This window comes from Antechinus flavipes, chromosome 1 (assembly GCF_016432865.1).
Source record: "Antechinus flavipes isolate AdamAnt ecotype Samford, QLD, Australia chromosome 1, AdamAnt_v2, whole genome shotgun sequence".
In the NCBI taxonomy this organism is placed as follows: Eukaryota; Metazoa; Chordata; class Mammalia; order Dasyuromorphia; family Dasyuridae; genus Antechinus; species Antechinus flavipes.
In genome coordinates this window covers 247482502-247503915 of record NC_067398.1, presented here as the reverse complement: position 1 = coordinate 247503915, position 21414 = coordinate 247482502, and the positions used below count along the sequence as shown (strand labels likewise).

The following is a 21414-nucleotide window of genomic DNA, read 5'->3' as shown; positions in this document are numbered from 1 at the left end:
GCCTCAGTTTCCTCATCTGTAAAATGGACTAGATAAGGAAATGGCAAATCATTCCAGTATCTTTGACAAGAAAACCCCAAATGGGGTCATGAAGACTCAGACATGACTGAAACAACTGAAGAGCAACAACTGCCTAATATTTCACTCAGGTTTGGGACACGGGTAGGGGGGAAAAGATCTTTGGAAAAGGACATCATGGGTCCTTACTTTGTTTTGCAGGGTAACTTTTTTTTAACTTGTCTTTAAAGAGTATTTTTTTTCCAAATACATGTAAAGAGAATTTTCAACATTCGTCTTTGCAAAACATTGTATTCCAAATTTTTCTCTATCTTTTCTCCCAGGAGAGCAAGCAATATGAGTTAACCATGTGTAGTTCTTCTAAACATATTTCCATATTCATCATGCTGCACAACAAAAATCAGATCAAAAGAGGAAAAAGCATGAGAGAAAAAAATTAAGCAAAAAACCCAACAATAACAAAAAAGTGAAAGTAGTATTCTTTGATTCACATTCAATCTCTTTAGTTCTCTCTCTGGATGCAGATGTCTCTTTACATCCCAAGTTATTGGAATTGCTTTGAATCACCTCATTGTTGAAAATAGCCAAGTCCATTATTGCTGATCATCCCATAATCTTATTGTTACTATATATAATGTTCTCTTCATTCTGCTCACTTCATTTAGCATCAGTTTATGTAAGTCTTAGCAGGCTTTTCTGAAATTAGCCTAGCAGGGTGTCTTCTTTAGCCATAACTCAACTTTGATCCAAAATACTTGTCAAAATGATAGTTTAGTGACCCACTTTAAACCAGGGACCAATGCTAAGTCACATGGGGAAAAATCCAAGTTCTCAGTTTACATTTTCCTCTTCCCAGCTATAACAGCCAATCTCTCTGGATCCAGGAAACTAGGCACATTCCCTTATGAGCAAAATTTGAGGCTTAAAGTTTTCAGGATCACAGAATTTTAGAACTTAGAAGTGGAACCATCTATTTCATTCTCTATCTCACACATAATATGCACTTAATAAATAACTGTTGAATTCAATTGAATTTGCTTGAGCTGAGATTAGAACTTGGGTCTCTTGAATCTCAGCTTAGCAATTTTCTATTATACTGTGCCTATTACAATGTCCTACTCGTGCCCTCGTAAGAAAATGTTGGAGGATAAGAAGGTAAGGAAACTAATGAATAGACAGATTAGACAAAGAGAGACACAGAGACAGAGAAATAGAGATAAAGGTACAGAGTCAGAGAGAAGATAGAAAGGGATACTAAGAGAAAGGGCAGACAGAGAGAAAAAGAGAAAGTGGGAGAGGGAAAAGAGAGGGGAAAGAAAGAAAGAGGAAGAAAAGGCGGGGAAAGGTGGGGAAGAAAGAGAGACAGAGTCTTTATGAGATGGTTGATAATGGAAAGCAGAGTATATATATGTAAGCAGTATATAGTGCCTGCCCGTGCTGTAATATATCACCATGTATGTATATATCCTGTTAACATGCCCTTTTTAATGGCTTGGCTATTAGGAAGGGCAGGAGTGGGAGGGGTGGAAAGGACCTGCTACTGTTTGAAAGGGGAAGGATGTCAATCAGGGAAGCCAGAGAGAGCAGGACCCTGACCTTGGAAGCGAATATAGAAGAATATAGAAGAAGTAACCACAATCTGGAGACAGAAAATCAATTAACAATTTAAGAGAGGAGTGTTAGTCACTCAAAACCAAAGAGAACCCATATGAATAATGTTACCTAGGAGCCACACACTGGAAAAATGGAGGGTCTTCGAAAGATTTCGAATGCCAGGTTAAGTAATTTGAACTTTATCCTCTAAGTTTTAGAAAACTACCAAGTCTGCCATTACCATCTTCACCACTAACATCACCAGTGCAAGCTTTGGGGATTACTTTATGTTTCTGAAGCAAGGGAAAGTAGAAGAGAGAACCCTGATTCAGATCCAGGAAGACCAACCTTTGAATGCTGCTTCCAATGGCTCTGCCTCTGGTTGACACACTTAACCTCTTGTTCCAAGTCAGGGATGTCACACTCACAGAGGGAAAATCACATAACAACATTATCTACGTTTTATTTTGTTTTTATTTGTTTTGTTAGATTTTTCCCAGTTGGCTTTCCATATGGTTCCAGCAGCAGTAGAAAATGTTATGGGCTATCTGTTTCATTTTTGGGGTTTTGTTTGTTTGTTTGTTTTGAGGCAAAGTTAGGTGACTTGCCCACATCACATCTTAGGTTGAATCTGAACTCAGGTCCTCCTGGCTCCTAGGCCAGTGCTCTATTTGCTGTGTTACTCAGCTACCCCATCTTACACCAATATTTTTGACTTCTCTGCTCTAAGTATCTCTTTCTGCCTACAAATTGCAGAGAAGATGGGATCACTTGTGCTGACAGAGGCTCTACAATGATGAAGTCATAAGTCTAATCCCTATACTTACCTGTTTACAAGTTATTTTCCCCTAGTAGAATTAAGCTCCTTGACAATAGAGACTATTAAATTGTAATTAATTAATTAACTGAATTTTGCATCCCCAACCTTACATAGAGACTGAACATGAGTATTTAATGAATGTTCATTGAATGAATAAAAGAATGAATGATCCAATTAAGGACAGTATCCATTTCATTTTTGTCTTCATTTCTTCAATGCCCATCACACAGCCTTGAACTCTTTGGTTTTAACTAAATCTGTCTAAAACTCTCTCCAATGTATAGTTTTAAAGAAATTTCTGATACTCTGCAAGATTAAGTAATTTACTCATGGTCACATTGCTTGAATATGAGTTGGATATGTCAGAAAAAGGCCTGGAATTCAGGTTTAGTTGATTTTACCTCCTGGCTTCCCTGGCTCCCTTTTAAATCTTGGCTAAAATCCCACCTTCTGCATGAATTTAATTTAATTTAATAAAAGAGTTAAACAGCAACAGAGTCTTGAAAAGAATTCAAGAGGCCTACCCTTTTCTTCCTTTCTGGTCTTGCCATCCTTTCCAAGTGCAGGGATAATCACAGCACTGCTCCTTGGATTTGCCACCTACTCCTACCCCTCACTCCTGATGTGTGGAGAATGTCCAGTCTTGAGATTGGGAGTTTACTCATGAAGATCCAACTCCCCAGCCTTTACAATATTAACATAATGGCTAGGTCTTGGTTTAGCTGACTTTCCTATTGGGAAAATTCAAAACAGTAGGAAAGAGACCTAAAGAAGTGCCCTGTTTTTTAATTAATTTAATTAATTAATTAGAATGTGGGAATATAATGAACTATTATTATAATATAACAAATAAAATCAATAGTTTCAGAGGACAATGAGAAAACTATAAATTGACAGAGAGCAAAGTGAGAGAACCAGAAGGACAATTTGTAAAATAATATTAAATAATACTAAGGACTTTATGACTCTGATCAATGAAATGGATAAAGTCTACAAGTTCTGAAGATCAAAGATGAAATTGCTACCCAACTCTCAATCAAAAGGTGATGGACTAAAGATGGAGAATGAAACATACGTTTTTGGACATAGCCAATGAGGAAATGTGCTTCTCTCGACTATGCATATCAGTTATGAGAGTATTCTTTTACTTTTTCTTTTGTTGTTCAGTAGTGGTAGGGACGGAATAGAAGAGAAAAGAGATAAATGCTTGTTAATGGGAGGGAAGGAGGAGATTTACATTTTTAAAAAAGAAAACGAAAAACTCACAACATGTTCCATACTAAGGCCAGAACTTCAGTCCAATAAGGGAGATTGGAGGGAGAGAACACATTTCTTTCTATTAAAATTTTTTCTTTATTTCTTTTAGTTTATGCATGTACATCCATTTTTTACATATTTTCATGTGAGTCATGTTGGGAGAGAAAAATCAGAACAAAAGGGAAAAATCAGCAGGAAAAACAGAAAAAAAAAGGGTGAAAATAATATGAATTGATTAATATTTAGCAAACACTTACTAAATATCTACTATGTGCTAGGCACAGTGCTAAGTGCCTTACCAATCTTATTTTTATTTGATTCTCACAAATGACACTTCATGGTAGGTGGTAGTATGATCTCCATTTTACAAATGAGGAAACTGAAGCAGGCAGGTTCAATGACTTGTCCAGTGTCACACAGCTTGTAAATGTCTAAAATCAAATTTGAATTCAGGGATTCCTGACTCCAGGCCCACTCTTCTAACCAATCTCTTAGGGAGAGGCAGTTTTTTTCTTGGAGAATGTTAGTTGACTGTTCATAGTTTGAAAGCAGAGTCTTTTGGGGCCCTTCGTCTCCTCCCCCAAGGCTGCTTTCCTGGGTCATACTGCCTTGGGACAGCAAGCCTGGGATCTATAAAGCCCGAGCCCAGGACCAGTGACAGGATGCATATATTCTCCAGCAGAGAACACTGCCCTCCTTTCAAGCCTCATTCAAAGACCATCCAAGCTTTTTTTCCAAGAGCCTCTGAGAATAGAAGAATCTCTAAGCTCACTGCCTTTGATATACAGCAGAATAACTTCCTCCCCAGACAGCAAGGCCTTATTTCTCTTCTCTGAATGGATACTTAGCCACTCTCACAGCTCCTGTTCAGCTGCATTTGTTTCCTGAGGGTTTATGCTCATCAACAAAATAATCATGTATCTCTAGGACATCTGGGAAAGAAGGGAGGGTTTGAAGAAACAGGAATCTAACCTACCCCCTTTAAGATTCAGATGGACACACATCAATGCAGATTGATGACTTGAAACATAGCCTGCCAAAGGTCAGAGTTTATGGGCTTAGTCTATTCTTATGACCTTCTCAATCACTCTAAAGACCCCTGGGCCTGGCTAGCTGTCCTGCAAATGAACTCTTATCTATGGTGCCTCAAAACAGTTAGAGTATGAGCTTCTTGCAAGCAGGGCCTGTATCAATTTTTCTTTTTGTAACTCTAAGGATAACTTAGCACAGTGTTTAGCATACCATAAGTGCTTTTAAAAATTTAATTGTATTTTTTACATAATAGCTTTATTTTTCAAAATACATGTAAAGATAGTTTTCAACATTCGCCCTTGCAAAATCCTGTCTTCCAAATTTTTCTTCCTCCCCCCTTCTTCCTCCGTTTTCTAGGCAGCAAGTAATCCAATATAGATTAAATATGTGCAATTCTTCTTAACATATTTTCACATTTATCATGCTGCACAAGAAAAATCAGATCAAAAAGGGAAAAAATGAGAAAGAAAAAACAAATAAGCAAACAAAAACACAACAAAAAAGGTGAAAATACTATGTTGTAATTTGTATTCATTTCCCATAGTCTTCTCTCTGGATGGTTCTCTCCAGCACGTCTGTTGGAATTAAACTGATAAATGCTTCCAAAAAAAGGTTTCTCATTCATTTAATAGACATTTTTAGCATTGAGTGTATGTACTTCTCTTGTACAAAGAAGAATGTCAGGATTTTTGCCCTCAAGAAGTTCCTGCTTTAATTGGATATAAGAGACTCTTAGACATATGAGAATTTAGGCAATAGAAGACAACAAGCTAAGAGTACACATTAAATACTTAAAAAAAAAAAAAGATTTTCATTCACTCAACAGACATTTTTAGCATTGTGTATATGTACTTCTCTTGTACAAAGAAACATGTCAGGATTTCTACCCACAAGAAGTTCCTGTCGGATATAAGAGACTCTTAGACATATGAAAAGTTAGGGACAGAAAACAACAAACTGAGAAACAACATGGTTCTAAATGCACTAAAAAAACAGTAAGGGCTGAAGGAACTCAGAAAAGGCAGAGATTCCAGGGGCTTGAGGTGATCTTGGAGGACTTCATGTAGAAGGTAGCATCTGAGCTTGGTCTTTTTTCTCTACGTACATAAAATCTGGGAGAGAGAAGCACAGCCCTTCACTCAAATCCAATTTGGCATCCCCTCTCTGATATCTTAGTTCTCTTCAAGAAGGATAAACAACAATAATAACCACAACTACATACACAAAATGACTGAAGAAAAAAAATCAACACTGAGTAATTAGAATGATCAAGCTTGTTTCCAAAAAGGAGAAGAAGAAATGAACCTCCCTCTCTTTTCTGCAATCATCAGGGAATTGTGATGTGAAACATTATATATCCCTTCAGATTTGGGGATATTTTGACTTTGTTGTTGTTCAATCATTTTCAGTCACCCCATTTGGGGTTTTCTTGGCAGAGATACTGGAATGGTTTGCCATATTCTTCTCCGGCTCATTTTACAGATGAGGAAACTGAGGCAGACAGGATGAAATGACTTGGCCAGAATCCCACAGCAAGTGTCTGAGACCATTCCTGGTCTCAGGAAGAAATGAGGGTTCTGACTCTGGGCTGGGCACTCTTACCATCCAGAACCACCTACCTGCTTTAGTTTTATTTGGACCTTAGTTTACTCATCTGTCAAATAAGGAAGATGAACTAGGATAATCTATAAACTCTTCAGAATAGATATCTTATGATCTATTTTACATTGTTAATGTTGTTTGGTTCATATTAAGCCGGGGATAAATACCTCCATCAGTCATTTCTTTTGAATTCTTTGCCTTCTGAATTCTCTCCTAAAACTAAAATTTTTTTTTCCCAAAACTTCAATGATTACTTCTTTGGGGATGACTCCCAAATCCACTTGCACCTCAAATATAAGATGCCTAGAATTGAACTTCTCAAAATGACCCTTCCTCAAAACTTATCCTTCCATCCAACTCAACTCTTACTGTTGGATGACACCATCCTTTGAGTCTTTCCTCTCCTTTACTCTCCATATTCAACCTGTAAATTCTACTGTCACACAATTTTTTTTCTTTTTTCTTTTTTCTTTTTTGAGGCAATCAGGGTTAAGTGACTTGTCCAGATAGTAAGTATCTGGAGCCAAATTTGAACTCAGTTTCTCCTGGCTCCTGAGTTAATCCATCAAACCACCTACCTGCCTCATGAATATCTTTCCCATGATTTCTCTCCTTTCTCTTTCTTTCATAAGGCCCATAAAAGGTACCATATAAATACCATGTAAATACAAAAACTTTTCCTTTCTTCCTCTTAAAGCATCTAGTCTAGACCAAGAATTGATTTGCAACCTTTTCTGATTTCCCTACCCCTTGGCTTTCAAAAAAATCCTACTCATACCCACCCTATTCAATATGAAAGAAGATAAATTAGGGAGATTAAGTTTGCATAAGAAAAATAAGCACAGCATAGACATCTCTAAGAAGAGGCCAAACCTTTGGTAACTTCTTTGATAGGAAATCAATTGTAAAAATCAAATCAAAATACTGCTGTTTCATGGTAATGACTCATACCAAGTAGACATCAGTTAGTATGAAACTACTTCCTGTGTTCCCCTAGACAAACTTCTTGCAGCCCAAGCTGCCAATTCTTTATCCAGATCTCTCTTTGCTAGGATTACCTTACAATTTAAAATTACACTTAGCATTTATGTCTTCTTAGTAGGAAGGAAAGAAATAAGCATTTATTACGCATCTGCTATGTGCCAGACAATTGTGTTAAACCCTTTACAAATATTATCTTAATTGGTCCTCCCAACAACCCTGGGAAGTAGCTTCTATTATTATCCCCATTTTATAGTTGAGGAAACTGAGGCAGACAGGGGTTAAATGATTTCCCAGCTCATAATTATCTGAAGTAGTATTTGAATTTGAGTCCCTGGGGCCCAGCCTGCACCACCTGCCCATTATTTAGCTGCTTCTAATAGTGAGATGCTATAACGCTGGCAATTCTGCTATTTTTCATCTTCGTATCCCTACCATGAGGTCTTGCATATAATAAACCTTTAATAAATGTGCTGTTAATTTGAAACTCCCTCTGCCTCCCTTAGAGAGTTATCCTGAGAATCCAATGAGATAGCAGATAGGAAAGTGCTTTAAACAACATAGAAGTGCTACACATCTGCAAGGAATTATTATTGTTGTCATTGTGGCTGTTATCTGCCATCTCAGGGTGATCAGGGTGGGTATCAGTTATAGTAACTGCAGTTATGATACAGTCATAACAGCTGCAAGGTAAGCATTAGTTATGATAAGTCAGCACTCACAGAATTACAGAGTGCTTTCCTCATGAAAACCCCGAGGGCTGGATAGGTACCTGTGAATTACCCTGGACATTTGATGTTTTCCTTTTAAGCAGGGACAGATGGAGGGGGCAAAGGAAGGCAGGAGGAGGGGGGTTGGCTGCCAAGGCCCGATTGGTCCACTATGTTACTTTAGAGGAGATTTCAAGAACCCTTAATCCTCCTCCTTCCCCTCCCCTCTCTCAGGTCAGTTTTCCTCGGCTGGCACTGCCAGGAGGTCAAATTCTTCCCCTTCATTTCTGCTGGGGGCTAGATACCTAACTGGTTACTTTCTTGGCAACTGCCAATCCTATTGGTTGACATTAGGGGAACCCAGGAGGGCTGTCTGTAATGTTACCATATCAGTCTGCAGCCAAGGACTAGAGGGATGGGCAGGAACCTGAGTGGCCCCTTCCTGGCACCATGGAAGCATTTTCATTATTGACAGGAAATATTACGGAATCTGGCACATTTCTCACTTGCAGAGGGCCAAGATTTGGATGTTCTCCTGTGCCCCTCTTTCCTTCTATAGGTCAGTCCTTTTGGCACTTGGCTCGGGCACATCTGCTCAGATAATCAGGAGCTCCTGCTGATATTATTATCTTTCCTTTATTAGAATCATTGAGAGCTCTCAAAAGGTTGACTTGAGGATTCAAGAATGACTGTAGAGTGGGGGTTTGTTATATAGATCAGTCTGAAGACTTTCTTGATATCCCCTCACCCCCAGTCCCCAGTAGGAAATAATCTATGCTTCCTTGAAGTCTACAGCTCTTTGTGTCTACTTTCCTTATAAAGAATTTGCATTTGTATTATGCTACATCAGCCTTGTCTCCCCTTGTTAAGCTTTATTTCCTCTATTAATATGTCAACTATCAGACCTCCCCATCTCTGCAAAGCCATATCCAACGAGTGACCCCTGGCTCTGAGTTACATTTAAGGCAGGAGAATGAGTCAGAAAGATTTTCCCAAGGAAAAGACAGTGATTAGAACCAGGAGGATGAAAGACATAATAACAGAAATGAATGGCAAATATAATGATGAAACAGAGTTAAAAATGGTTGAATTCAGAAAACACTCCATAACCAAAACTGGTTCAAGGGAATAGAGGATGAAACATTTCTCAGTAAAGATGTGCAATGCTAGATGGACCATCAGGCAAAGTTGTTGGATCCATTGGTTCAGCCAAATTATTTTTCCTTTTAAACAGGAGTGGTCCGTATCAGGAAATGACTAGTATAAAAAACAAAGGGCATCAATAAAACTTAAAAAAAAAAAAAAAAAAAGGTGTCACAACAAACCTTCCTTTTCCTCAGGCACAGACATAGGGAGTCACAGAAACACATACATGCAGTAGTGTGCTGGTCAATGTTTAACAACTGGTTGTCTGGGGGAAATATATGCGTGACACAGTTTTATGTTTTAATTTGCATTATTAACATTTTCTCCATCACTTTCTTAAGTCAAAACAATAAATCAAGTACTGATTTGTAGCATTTACTTGTTTCCACTTAGTAAATGCTCATGCTGAAAATGTAACAATTGGCTTTCACAAGCTGGTTTTAGCTGATTCCGGTATGCCTCCTGTACAGCCCTTCACGGATCCCTCAAAAACTAATTCATATTCAAATCCAGAAAGATTTTTTAGCACCTACTGTGTGCTGGGCTAAGTGTTATAACACATGTTTCTCCAAAAGGGAGGGCAATCTGGAGAGCATTTTAATTTTAGTCCATAAACAGCAGCCCCAACCTCTGAGTCCATGCTGCCCCCCTGTGACCACTAACCCCGTTAGGTTTCTACCTTATGCTCACTTCACAGTTCTTACTGGGGTTCAAAGAAACTGGCAAGTCTCCCCAAATCATGCACAGCAATATTCTTGGACTACTGGTCACTATAGCCCCAAGTGAAAATGCTGGGACTATCTAGGAGCTCAGACTCAACAGGAGCCCCTTTGAGAGAGCATTCTCCAATACTCCTTTTCCTGGTTCAGAGATTATTAACTTAAGGGTAAGTTTAATACATCAGGTTTGTCAGATAGTTAGGTGATCAGTGAATAGAGCACTGGATCTGCAGTCAGGAAAATGTTAAGTTCTAATTAAACCCGAGACACTTACTAGCTGTGTGACCCTGGACAAGTCACTTCCTTCTGTTTGTCTCAGCTTCCTCATCAGGAAAATGCAAACCATTTCAGTATTTTTGCCAAGAAAACTCCAAATGGGATCATTGAGTCAGACATGATAAAAACAATTGAACTGAAAAGCATTTAAATACATTATTATGAGGTTTGCAAAGTGCTTTATAGCTGCCCAGGGGCTATTATTATCCTCTTTTTTATAGATAAGGAAACTGAGGCAGATAGCAGTTAAGCGCTTTGCCTTCTAGCTGTCTGTGTGACAGTACCTGACTACTGTCTAAAGCTGGATTCATTGAACCTAGGTCCACGTCCATTACTTTATCATACTACCTAGCTATCACTTCAGATTTCAGGTATCTGTGAACTCAGATGGAAAAAAAAAAAAACCATTAATCTTTATTTTCACCAATCACTTAGTGAAATAAAGCATTTCCTTCAATTATTTAAATGTTATTCCCAGAAGATATGTATAGACTTCACTACTTTGTCAAAGGCGTTCACAGAATTTAAAAAAAAAAAAAAAAAAAAAAAAAAAAAAAGGTCAGGAAAGTCTGCCTTGGTTGTTCCCAGAAATCTTGATTATTTGCAAAATCAGGGAAGGTGAGGCAGTTTACTGTCAGTAAATTCACTGAGATATTATTCTAAAGCCTTCTCGATGCAGCAGGTAAAAAATAGGGAGAACCCAGGAAATTTGGAAGAAGAAGCTTCAAGCTTGGGCTGGTGGAATCTAGAAGGGTGAGATTTTAAAGGGTTTGCCAGAAGCAAAGGGGAGAAAGGCAAGGAATTCTAGACAATAGGAGGCGGAGACCTGTAGGAGTGATGATAGAGAGCTAAGTATGAGCATAGATTCCATATGTTTATCTGTCTGCCATATGGCAGCAGTTCCCCTGTCCCCTATCCTCTTCTTGATTACCTATCTTATCAGGCTGGTCCTTACAGGATCTATAATCTTTTGCCATCTGTATAAGCCTCAGTTTCTTCCCTTGTTAAATAAGATGACTTCTTAGGTTTAGATTGCTGTCCTATTAATTAAAAAATAATAATTTCTAGCACTTAGCACTTAGCAAGTCTCCCCAAAGAATGCACAGCAATATTCTTGGAGAACTGGTCACCATAATCCCAAGTGGAAATACTGGGACTATCAGGAGCCCAGATTCAACAACTCCCCTTGGGAGTACGTCTATTCCTTGTCCTGGTTCAGTTATTAATTGAAGACCCAAACGGTCTGTGGGTAGGTTTAATACATCAGTTTTTATGATATTAACTAAATATGATTAATAAATGCTTATTGACAGATTGACTTGTCATGGCCAGCCAGTAAGATCTGAATTCAGATCTTGTCGACTCCAAGTTCAACTTTATATCTGCTATACTACATGGACTTTGGGGGCAGCTAGGTGGTTCAGTGGATAGAATGCCAGACCTGGGAAAGTCCCTTACCATTGTTTGCCTCAGTTTCCTCATCTGTAAAATGAACTAGAGAAGGAAATGGCAAAAACACTCTAGTGTCTCAGCCAAGAAAACCCCAAATGGGGTCACAAAGAGTTAGACATGACTGAAAAATGACTGAACCTTTCACATGACCTTTCACAGATGACATAAAATGTCAGAAGTAGGAAGAACATTTTAAAAAAGAATATTACAACCACTCACCCAGCAACAGTGACCTCACCAAGGTCAACAAAGGAATAGAGGGCTAGGTCCATAGATGCAGAAAGGACTTCAACGCTCCTTCCCTTCATTGTACATTTGAAGAAATTGAGGGCTAAGAAAGTTGTGATTTCTCAAATTCATATGAGAAATAAGCATCAGATGGACATGGCTTTTTTCAAAAAATAGGATAATTCAGGCCAATTCCAATAGACTTGTGATAGAGAGAGCCATCTGCAACCTGAGGGAAGGCTATGAGGACTGAATGTGGATCACAACATAGTATTTTCACTTTTGGTTGTTGTTTGTTTGTATTTAGTTTTCTTTCTTGTTTTTTCCCCTTTTTGTTCTGATTTTTCTTGTGTGGCATGATAATTGTGGAAATATATATGGAAGAATATTGGATTACTTGCCATCAAGAGGAAGGAAGAGGAAAAATGTGGGTGAATGTTGAAAATTATCCATGCATAAGTTTTGAAAATAAAAAACTTATTGGGGAATGGCTGAACAAGTTGTGGTATATGAAGATAATGGAATATTTTTGTTCTATAAAAAATGGTGAACAAGTTGATTTTAGGAAGGACTGGAAGATTGTCACAAACTGATGCTAAGGGAAACAAGCAGAGCCAGGAATACATTGTACACAATAATAGTAACAATGTATATTGACCAACTATGAAAGGCTTGGTTCTTCTCAGAGGTTCAGTGATCCAAAGCAATGCCAATGGACTGAAAATGCCATTTGCATCCAGAAAAAGAACTAAAGGAGACTGAATGTAAATCAACTCATGCTATGTTTGCTTCTTTTTTCTTTTTTGTTTATCTTTCTCATGATTTTTTTCTCCCAACATGATTCATAAAGCAATGTGTATTAAAAATAAATAAATGTGCTAGAAAAAAAAAGAAAAGAAAAAGCTTTTAAAGAGAGAGAAATAAGCATCAGAAGTGAGATTTGAACGCAGATCCTTTAACTCCAAAATCAGTACTGTTTCTGCTACTATACCATGCAGCCTGTACACAGGAAGCTGGGATAAAAATTGAAATAATTTCCATCTGTGCTTTGTGTCATCCTAGCTCATCCCAGCTGTTATAATATTAGTCTGCTCTGGGGACTTGGGGCCCCAGGATTTCCTGGCACTTCATCAGAAGTCACCATGACACTCAGGAACACTCACAAATAAAGGACAGTTTCCTGCACCCCTCCCCACCCAGCCAGAAACTTAGAATTACAAAATGTCAGAACTGGGAGGGACCTGGGAATTTAATAATAACTGACGTTTATATACTGCTTTTTAATGTTTGCTAAGAGCTTTATATGTGTGTATTATCTCATTTGAGCCTTACCACAGCCCTGTTTGGTAGTTACTAATAGTATTATTATCCCTATTTCACAAATGAAGAAATAGAGTTTCAAGGGAGGGGCCCAGGGTGATGTGGACTAAATCTCATCATCCTAAAGGATGCCTTCAATGCTGGAACTCTCCACCTCATCAGCACCATCTTCCCTGAGATTCCTCCTTTTGATTGGATAGGGAGGAGATGGAAAGCTTTTCCCAGAATCTTCCTTTAAGGAGCAAACTTACTCTTCCCCCCCTTATCTCCCTGCAGTCTTCTTGGATTTTGTCATCATGTCCCTTCACCCTCCTTGCATCAGTTTCTTTATTTGTCAGATAAGCTGGAGAAGGCAACGGAAATCACTTCATAATTTCTGCCACAGAGTCGGACCACAGACAGATAGCTGAACAGCAATCCCCTCCCCTGGTTACCCTGATTTTTAGCCTTCCTTTACATTCTTTCTTCTCCCATTAGATTGTAACATCCTCAAGGACAGAAACTTTCTTTGTTTTTGTTTTTTTTTAATATATTCTTAACACTCTACACAATACCTGATCCGTAATATAGTGGATGCTTAGTAAATGTTTATTTTTTCCTTTTATTTTTTCCCTAGTTATATATAAAGACAGTTTTTAACATTCTTTTCCTAAAATGAGTTCCAAATTTTCTGTCTCCCTTTCTCTTCTCCTCACTCTCTGAGACAGTAAGCAATTTGTTATAGGTTAAACATATTCAATCAAGCAAAACAATGCTATTTAGTAATTTTTTCCAGGTTAATTTTTTTTTCTTTTTGTTGAAGCAATTGGGATTAAGTGATTTGTCCAGGGTCACATAGGTAGTGAACAGTAAGTGGGACCTGAACTCAGGTCTTTCTGCTTTATCCACTGTGCTTATAGCTACACTCCAAGTTAATTATTTGTTGCTTTTTGTATAGAATTTTCTAAAAAATACTTTACACACACAACAAAAACATTTTGTCTTATTATTGTCATGTGTTTTTAAAATCAGGAAATTTCATCAGAGTAGAAGATCTTTCAATTAATTTAAACTGTTCAGTGACATAGAAATCAGAACCACACTTAAAATCTGAAGCCTTAAAAAAATTAAAAATAAAAAAAAAACCCTGAAGGCTTAGAAAGAGTCTCGTAAATATTTTTCATTTTTCACTGTCACTGTATGGATTCTTTGCTTTATTTCTTCTTTGGAACACCATTTGGATACTGCTGGTAGGTTTTTTTTAAATAAATGTTTGTTGATAGACTGACTGACAAGTAAGTGTCAGAAGCAGAATTTGAACTGAAGTTTTGGTGATTCCAAGTCCAATTCCACTACATGGCCTTTCATAGATGACATAAGATGCTATACTTGAGAAAGACAATAAAACAAAGGGTGTTACTTAGAATACAGTTTGAACTGGAAAAGACCTTTGATGATATCTGGTCTAACATATGGAGGGATAAGTAAAGTCTTAGGGAGAGGAAATAATTTGTCTAAGTCTTACAATAAATTATTAGAGAGCTCAGCTTTCCATTGCTCTCTGGTGCCTTTTTACTTTCTTTTTTCTTTTTTTTTGAGAGGCAGTTGGGGTTAAGAGACTTGCCTAGAGTCACACAGATAGGAAGTATTAAGTGTGTGAGGTCACATTTGAACTCAGGTCCTCCATCAGGAGGAGGAGCCAATCTGAGAAGTATGAAGTGTAAAGTGGTTTGGCTGTTGTTCTTTTAAAGCAATTGGAGATAAATGACTTGCACAGGGCCAGTGTTCTTTCCATTTCTTCCACTTAGCTGCCTCTAAGGTGATACTTTAGTTTGCAATTGTGATTTGGGGCTTGTTCAAAAAGATCAGTAAAAATGTCTTTTCTTTATTCCGGTCTTCTTCTTTTCCTCCCATCACCTTCTTTCCTGATCTCCTGCATGTGCTTCCTTCCCAAAATCCCTGTTATCCCATTCCACTTTTAATGCTTTAGAGGTTTTTTGTTTTTTTTGTTTTTAATTTTTAAAAGCATTTTATTTTCCAAATACATGTAAAGATAGCTTTCAACATTCATTTTTGTAAGATTTTGTGTTCTAAATTTTTCTCCCTCTCTCCCTTACCTTCTCCCTGCTCAACACAGGAAGCAATCTAATATAGGTTACATATATGCAATCCTTTTAAATTTTTTTAATCATAGCTTTTTATTTTCAAAACTTCTACATGGATAATTTTTGACATTCACCCCTTCAAAAATCCTGTATTCTAATTTTTCCTCCTCTCTTCCTCCTTCCCCCAATCAGCAAGTGATCCAATACAAGTTAAATATGTGCAATTCCTCTATACATACTTCCACAATATCATGCTGCACAAGAAAAATCAGACCCAAAAGGAAAAAATGATAAAGAAAATAAAATGCTAGCAAACAACAACAAAAAGAGTGAAAATACTCTATTGTGATCCACATTCAGTTCCCATTGTACTCTCTCTGGGTGCAGATGGCTTTCTTCGTCACAAGACATTGGAAATAGTCTGAATCACTTCATTGTTGATGAGAGTCATATCCATCAGCATTGATCACCTTATAATCTTTATGCAATCCTTTTAAACATATTTCTATATTTGTCATGTTGTGCAAGAAAAATCAGACCAAAAGGGAAAAACCATAAGAAAGAAAAAACAAACTAACAAAAAAGGTGAAAATATTATGCTTCGATCCACATTCAGTCTCCACACAGTTCTCTCTTTGGATGTGGATGGCATTTTCCATCACAAGTTTATTGGAATTGCCTTGAATCACCACCTTGTTAAGAAGAGCCATGTCCATCACAGTTGGTCATCACATAATCTTGTTGTTGCCATGTATAATGTTGTTTTGGTTCTGGTCATTTCACTCAGCATCAGTTCACGTAAGTCTTTCCAGGACTTTCTGAAATCATCCTCCTGATCCTTTCTTATAGAACAATAATATCCCATAACATTCATATACCATAACCTATTCTTCAGCTGGTGAGCATTCACTTAATTTCCAGTTCCTTGCCACTACAAAGCGGGCACAAACATTCTTGCACATACAGGTCCCTTTCCCTCCTTCAGGATCTCTTTGGGATATAAGCCTACTAGTAACACTGCCGGATCAAAGGGTATGCAGTTTGGTAACTTTTTGAGTATAGATAGTTCCAAATTGCTCTCCAGAATGGTTGGATCAGTTCACAACTCCACCAACAATGCATCAGTGTCCCAGTTTTCCCATATCCCCTCCAACATTTATTATTATCTTTTCCTGTCATCTTAGCCAATCTGAGAAGTATGAAGTGTAAAGTGGTTTGGTTGTTGTTTTTTTAAGGCAATTGGAGATAAATGACTTGCCCAGGATCACACAGCTAGTAGGAAGTCTGAGATTGAATTTGAACTCAGGTTCTTCTGACTCCACCTGTATGAAACTGATTATAAAAGATGCTTCTATTTTTAACATATGAATTTTCCCCTATTTAAGGATTTCCTTGCTATCACAAGGTCAGTTTACCTATGTTTCACAAGATTGTGACTAAAAAGAAAGAGGGGAGTGTGCTAAAAAAAAGTCAGGATGGAGACTTTTCATCCAAGCTCAAAATAGGGGAACAGGGAATGCTTTTCTCCAGGTTACAAAGTATTCTGCATATAGTAAGGTTTATTTAATGTTCAATTGAATTACTTTGTGTTGGTGCTGTATTTAGAAGGAGTTTATTAAAGCCCCTTAGGGAAAGGAGATACCAGAATTCAAAATAACTGCATTTCTGGTTCTCATCCTCATATTTGTTGTTTAGTCATTATAACTATATCTACTCCTCCTGACTCTCCTTGGGGTTTTCTTGATTGTATATTGGAGTGGCTTGCCATTTCCTTCTCCAACTCATTTTATAGATGAAGAAATTGAGTTAATAGATTTAAGTGACTTGCCTAGGATCACTCAGCTTTCTGAAACCAGATTTGAATTCATGAATGTGAGACTTTCAGACTATGGCATTCTATAATTTCTACCCTAATAGCTTTGCCCAGACTGTTACCAATTCCTAGAATTTCTTCCTTTTTCTAAGTACCTCTAACTTTTTTCAAAGCTCAACTCGTGCCAGCTTTTATATTCCACTTCTTCCAGTTGTTAGTGCTACACAGGGGCTAACAGGGAAACTTAATTATTTTTTTAAAAACTTAATATTTATTAAATTTACCATTTATACACATTTTCCAGAAAATCTGGCATTCCCCAACTAGAGAAGACAGAAATAGTTAGTCTTCAAAATAACCAGTAATTCCTAATGGATGCAAATAGTAAAGAATCTATAATTTCAACAAATCAAATGCAAGTATCTATGACTTACTCCCAAATTATCTGATTTAGCAGATAAATCTAAGGAACTGACTAAAATATAAAGAGGTTGAATGATTCTTCCTTAGCCAAAAAAGCTAGATGATTGTCAAATTTTGAGAGTCAAACACCACAGATTAGAACTTGATTTCTTGTTTTGTTTATACTCTTAAGAAAGTGATGGACAGATTGACTAATATGACAGAAAAGGAAAATGATAAATGTTGGCGAGGATGTTAGAAAAAATGGAACACTAATGCATTGTTGGTGGAGCTGATCCAACCCTTCTGGAGAGCAATTTGGAATGATGCCCAAGGGCCATAAAATCGTGCATATCCTTTGATCCAACAATACCACTACTAGGTCTGTAGCCCAAAGAGATCATAAAAAATGGAAAAGGACTCAAATGTACAAAAATGTTTAAGACAGCTCTCTTTGTGCTGACAAATAATTGGAAATTGAGAGGATGCCCATCATTTGAGGAATGGATGAACAAATTGTGGCATAAGAATGTAAATAATGCAATACTGTTGTCCCTATAAGAAATGATGAGAAATTGCAGAAAAACCTGGAAAGACTTACACAAATTGATACCGAGTGAAGTGAGCAGAACCAGGAGATCATTAAACACATTAACAACAACATTGTGCAGATGACCAACTATTAGAGACTTGGCTCTTCTCAGCAATACAATGATCTAAGACAATGATAAAAGACTCATAATGGAAAATGCTACCCACATCCAGAAAAAGAACTGTGGAATCTGAAAGCAGATTAAAGCATATTATTTTCACTTTTTTGTTGTCTTTTCTTTCTCATGTCTTTTTCTCTTTTTGATATGGTATTTCTTTACAATATGACCAATGTGGAAATATGTTTAATATGCTATTGTGGGAGTTTCTTTCTTTCTCACTTCCCAGCCATGTTGGCGGCAGAGCTCTCTGGATGAGGGTCCTCCCAAACCACAGGCAGGAAGATTGTGGCCAAAAAGAAGATAAAAATGTTGTTGGAGTCCATTAACTGGAGGCTTCAACTGGTTAAAAAGCATCAAATACGTGCTAGACTACAAACAGACCCTGAAAATGATCAGACAAGGCAAAGCCAAATTGGTCATCTTAGCCAACAATTGCCCAGTCCTCAGGAAATCAGAGATTGAATATTATGCTATATTGGCCAGAATTGTCATACATCACTACAGTGGCAACAACATTGAATGGAAAACAGTATGTGGGAAGTACTACAGAGTATGTATGCTAGCTATCATTGACTCAGGTGATTCTGATATTAGAAACACGCCAAAACACACCAGTGAAAAGTAAATTGTGCAAAAATATTCTTTAATAAACTGGCCAAAGCCAGTTTAAAAAAAGAAAAGAAAGTAAAAGAAATATTTTTAATGTGATTGTAGATATAAAATCTAAATCAGATTTCTTGACATCTTAGGGAGAGAGAAAGGGAGGAAGGGAAGAAGGGAAGGAAAAAAGGAAATCAAAATATTGTAAAAGTAAATGTTGAAAACTAATAACCTTTTAGAAAGTGACGGAGAAAATTTTTTTAAAATTTTAAAAATCACTTTAGAAAATGATGGAGAATAAACATTAAAGTGTATTAAGCTTACCTTCACCCCAGTTCATTGTTAAACATTTCCAAAGACTGAGTCCATATCTTTGCCACTCTGAAATTACTTTGATTTCCTTTGCATAGATAGAATATTTGTTTCTTTGGGTCCTAATTATTATCTCACAATAGAATGTAAGCTATTTGAGAAAAGGAAATGTTTCTATTTTGAGTCACTGATTCTAACACTGAACCTAGTGTTTGGCATGCAATAGGTGCTTATTAAATGCTTATTGACTACACATATCCTAGTCCTCCTAAAGTGTTTTTTGTTGTTTTGTTTGGGACTTTTTTTTTTCATTATGATCTTGAAACAGAAGGGAAGGGGACTGGAAGGTGAAAAAAGAATCTGATAAACCAGAATTCTATGTGGGCAACAAGAACTGGACCCAAATTTTCCCCAGAATAGTCTTAACTTCAACTATGGCCTTGCAGGTTACCCATTTCTTCCCTTTGTCCCATAGACTGATGGCATTGATCGCTACAGTATGGGATTACGATGGAAATTGAGAGACTATAGAGTAAGAAGTTGGGGGTTCAAATCTCACCTCTGGTGATTACTACTTGTATGACCTTGAAAAATATCTTAATTTCTCTGAGACTCAGTTTCTTCATCTTTAAAATGAACCAATTGACTAGATGATCTCTTCTAGTTCTTAAAACATGGACTTGTCTGATTTTTCCTCCTGTAGCATGGTGGGGTACTGATCGTGTTGGGGTGCTTCAGAGAGTCTAGAGGCTTCTGGAATGAAGGTTCTGCTCTCAAAACCAAGTGCCATTCATTATTACAGCCAAATGAGATTCCTCACCAACACCTGAACAGAAAAATAAATGTGGAAAGGCTTAGCAAGTGCTCCTCAGAGCTAATGCTGGACTGCATTGTCTTATTGATGGTAAATTGAGCTGACATATAATTTGTACCTTACGCATGGGGAAGAAATTGTCGCAAGGAGAGCTCTGAAATCAACCATGAATAATTCTGTACATTCAACAAAAACACCAATAAAATGAAAGTTTAAACAAATACTGTTCAAACCAATCAGGCATGAAGGGGAAAAGAGATACCAAAAGTCATAATAGCAGTATTTTGCCTAGCTGATCACAATGTGGGGGTTGGGACAATGTAGTGAGGACAATTTTTAGGAAACATTATTGGGTTTCTTTTCTGTTTGGTTATTAACCAACTGGAAAACTGGGGAAGTTACTGCTTTTTCTGGGGTCCTCAACTTCTCCAACTACTCAATGGTTCAACTGACTAGATCATAGTTATACTAGAGCTGAAGGAGTTAGTGTAGAATTGTCTCCCTAGTTAGAGGACTTGAGTTCAAATCCGATCTCAGAGGCTGACTATTGAACCTCCTGAATTCCTTAGGCTTCCATTCCTTCAACTAAAAATGAGTAGGTTGGACTTAGATTCAAAGCCACAAATCTAGTGCTAGAAAGGATCTTAAAAGCTATCCCCCTTTCCCCTGTCCAACTGCCTATCAACCACCACCATCACGGCCTGTTCCTTATTGTACAGTTAAGGAAATAGAAATCTAAGAACCTTGCCCAAGGTCACAAAGCAAATATCTGAATTGAGATTTGAACTCTGTACTTTGTACCTCTGATTCTAGAATCATAATTCTTTCCATACTGCACCACACCAGATGGAGAGATCTCTGAATTCACATATTCAGGATTCATGTTTGTTGGTCCATTTCTCTCACTCTAACTTTCCAAATCAGCATCTTATATTTTAAAAATAATATTTTCCCCTAATTGCATATAAAAACAATTTTAAGCTTTTTTTTTTTTAATTCTGAGTTCCAAATTTTTTCCCTCCCTCCTTCCCCTATCCCTTCCCAGAGAGGGTAAGCAATTTGATATAGGTCATACAATCAGCATTTTATTTTGACCAAGTTTGATATTTAACTAAAGCACACCAGGATAAACCTTACATTTAATTTGTGGATAATGCTGCTGCATTGAAATAAAATGGTGGTTGAATACATGGGTACTTTAAAAAATGTTTTTATTCAGCAGATGCAAACCAACCAGATATGCAAACCAACCGCAAAGTATTCTTCCCAGAAATGATGAGCAAACCAAAATGAGTATTTATCACTGACAGAATATATCTAGCATAGAAAGCTATCTCTAATATAGATAACCACCTAACATGGAAGGCTCTCATGTAGCAGAAATTTGTCTACGTCAGAGACTCAACCTTTTTTCATGTGGTTTAGGCAGTTTAGTGAAGGAGCTTTCCTCACAATAATTTTTAAAAATTCGTAATTGAAAGAAATGTAAATTTTAGTTAGAATAAAGATGTAATTTTTCTAC

The 21414-nt window shown here is 37.2% G+C and overlaps 1 protein-coding gene across 1 annotated transcript; it reads left to right on the top strand.

The window, feature by feature from the left end:
• Nucleotides 1-1128: 1128 nt before the first annotated feature.
• Nucleotides 1129-19901, top strand: LOC127545141 (60S ribosomal protein L30-like). Its single transcript, XM_051972237.1, is given in 4 exon segments — nucleotides 1129-1173; nucleotides 1830-1992; nucleotides 18441-18510; nucleotides 18512-19901. Coding segments are annotated over 4 exon segments (558 nt in total). The 3' UTR covers nucleotides 18792-19901.
• Nucleotides 19902-21414: the final 1513 nt, after the last annotated feature.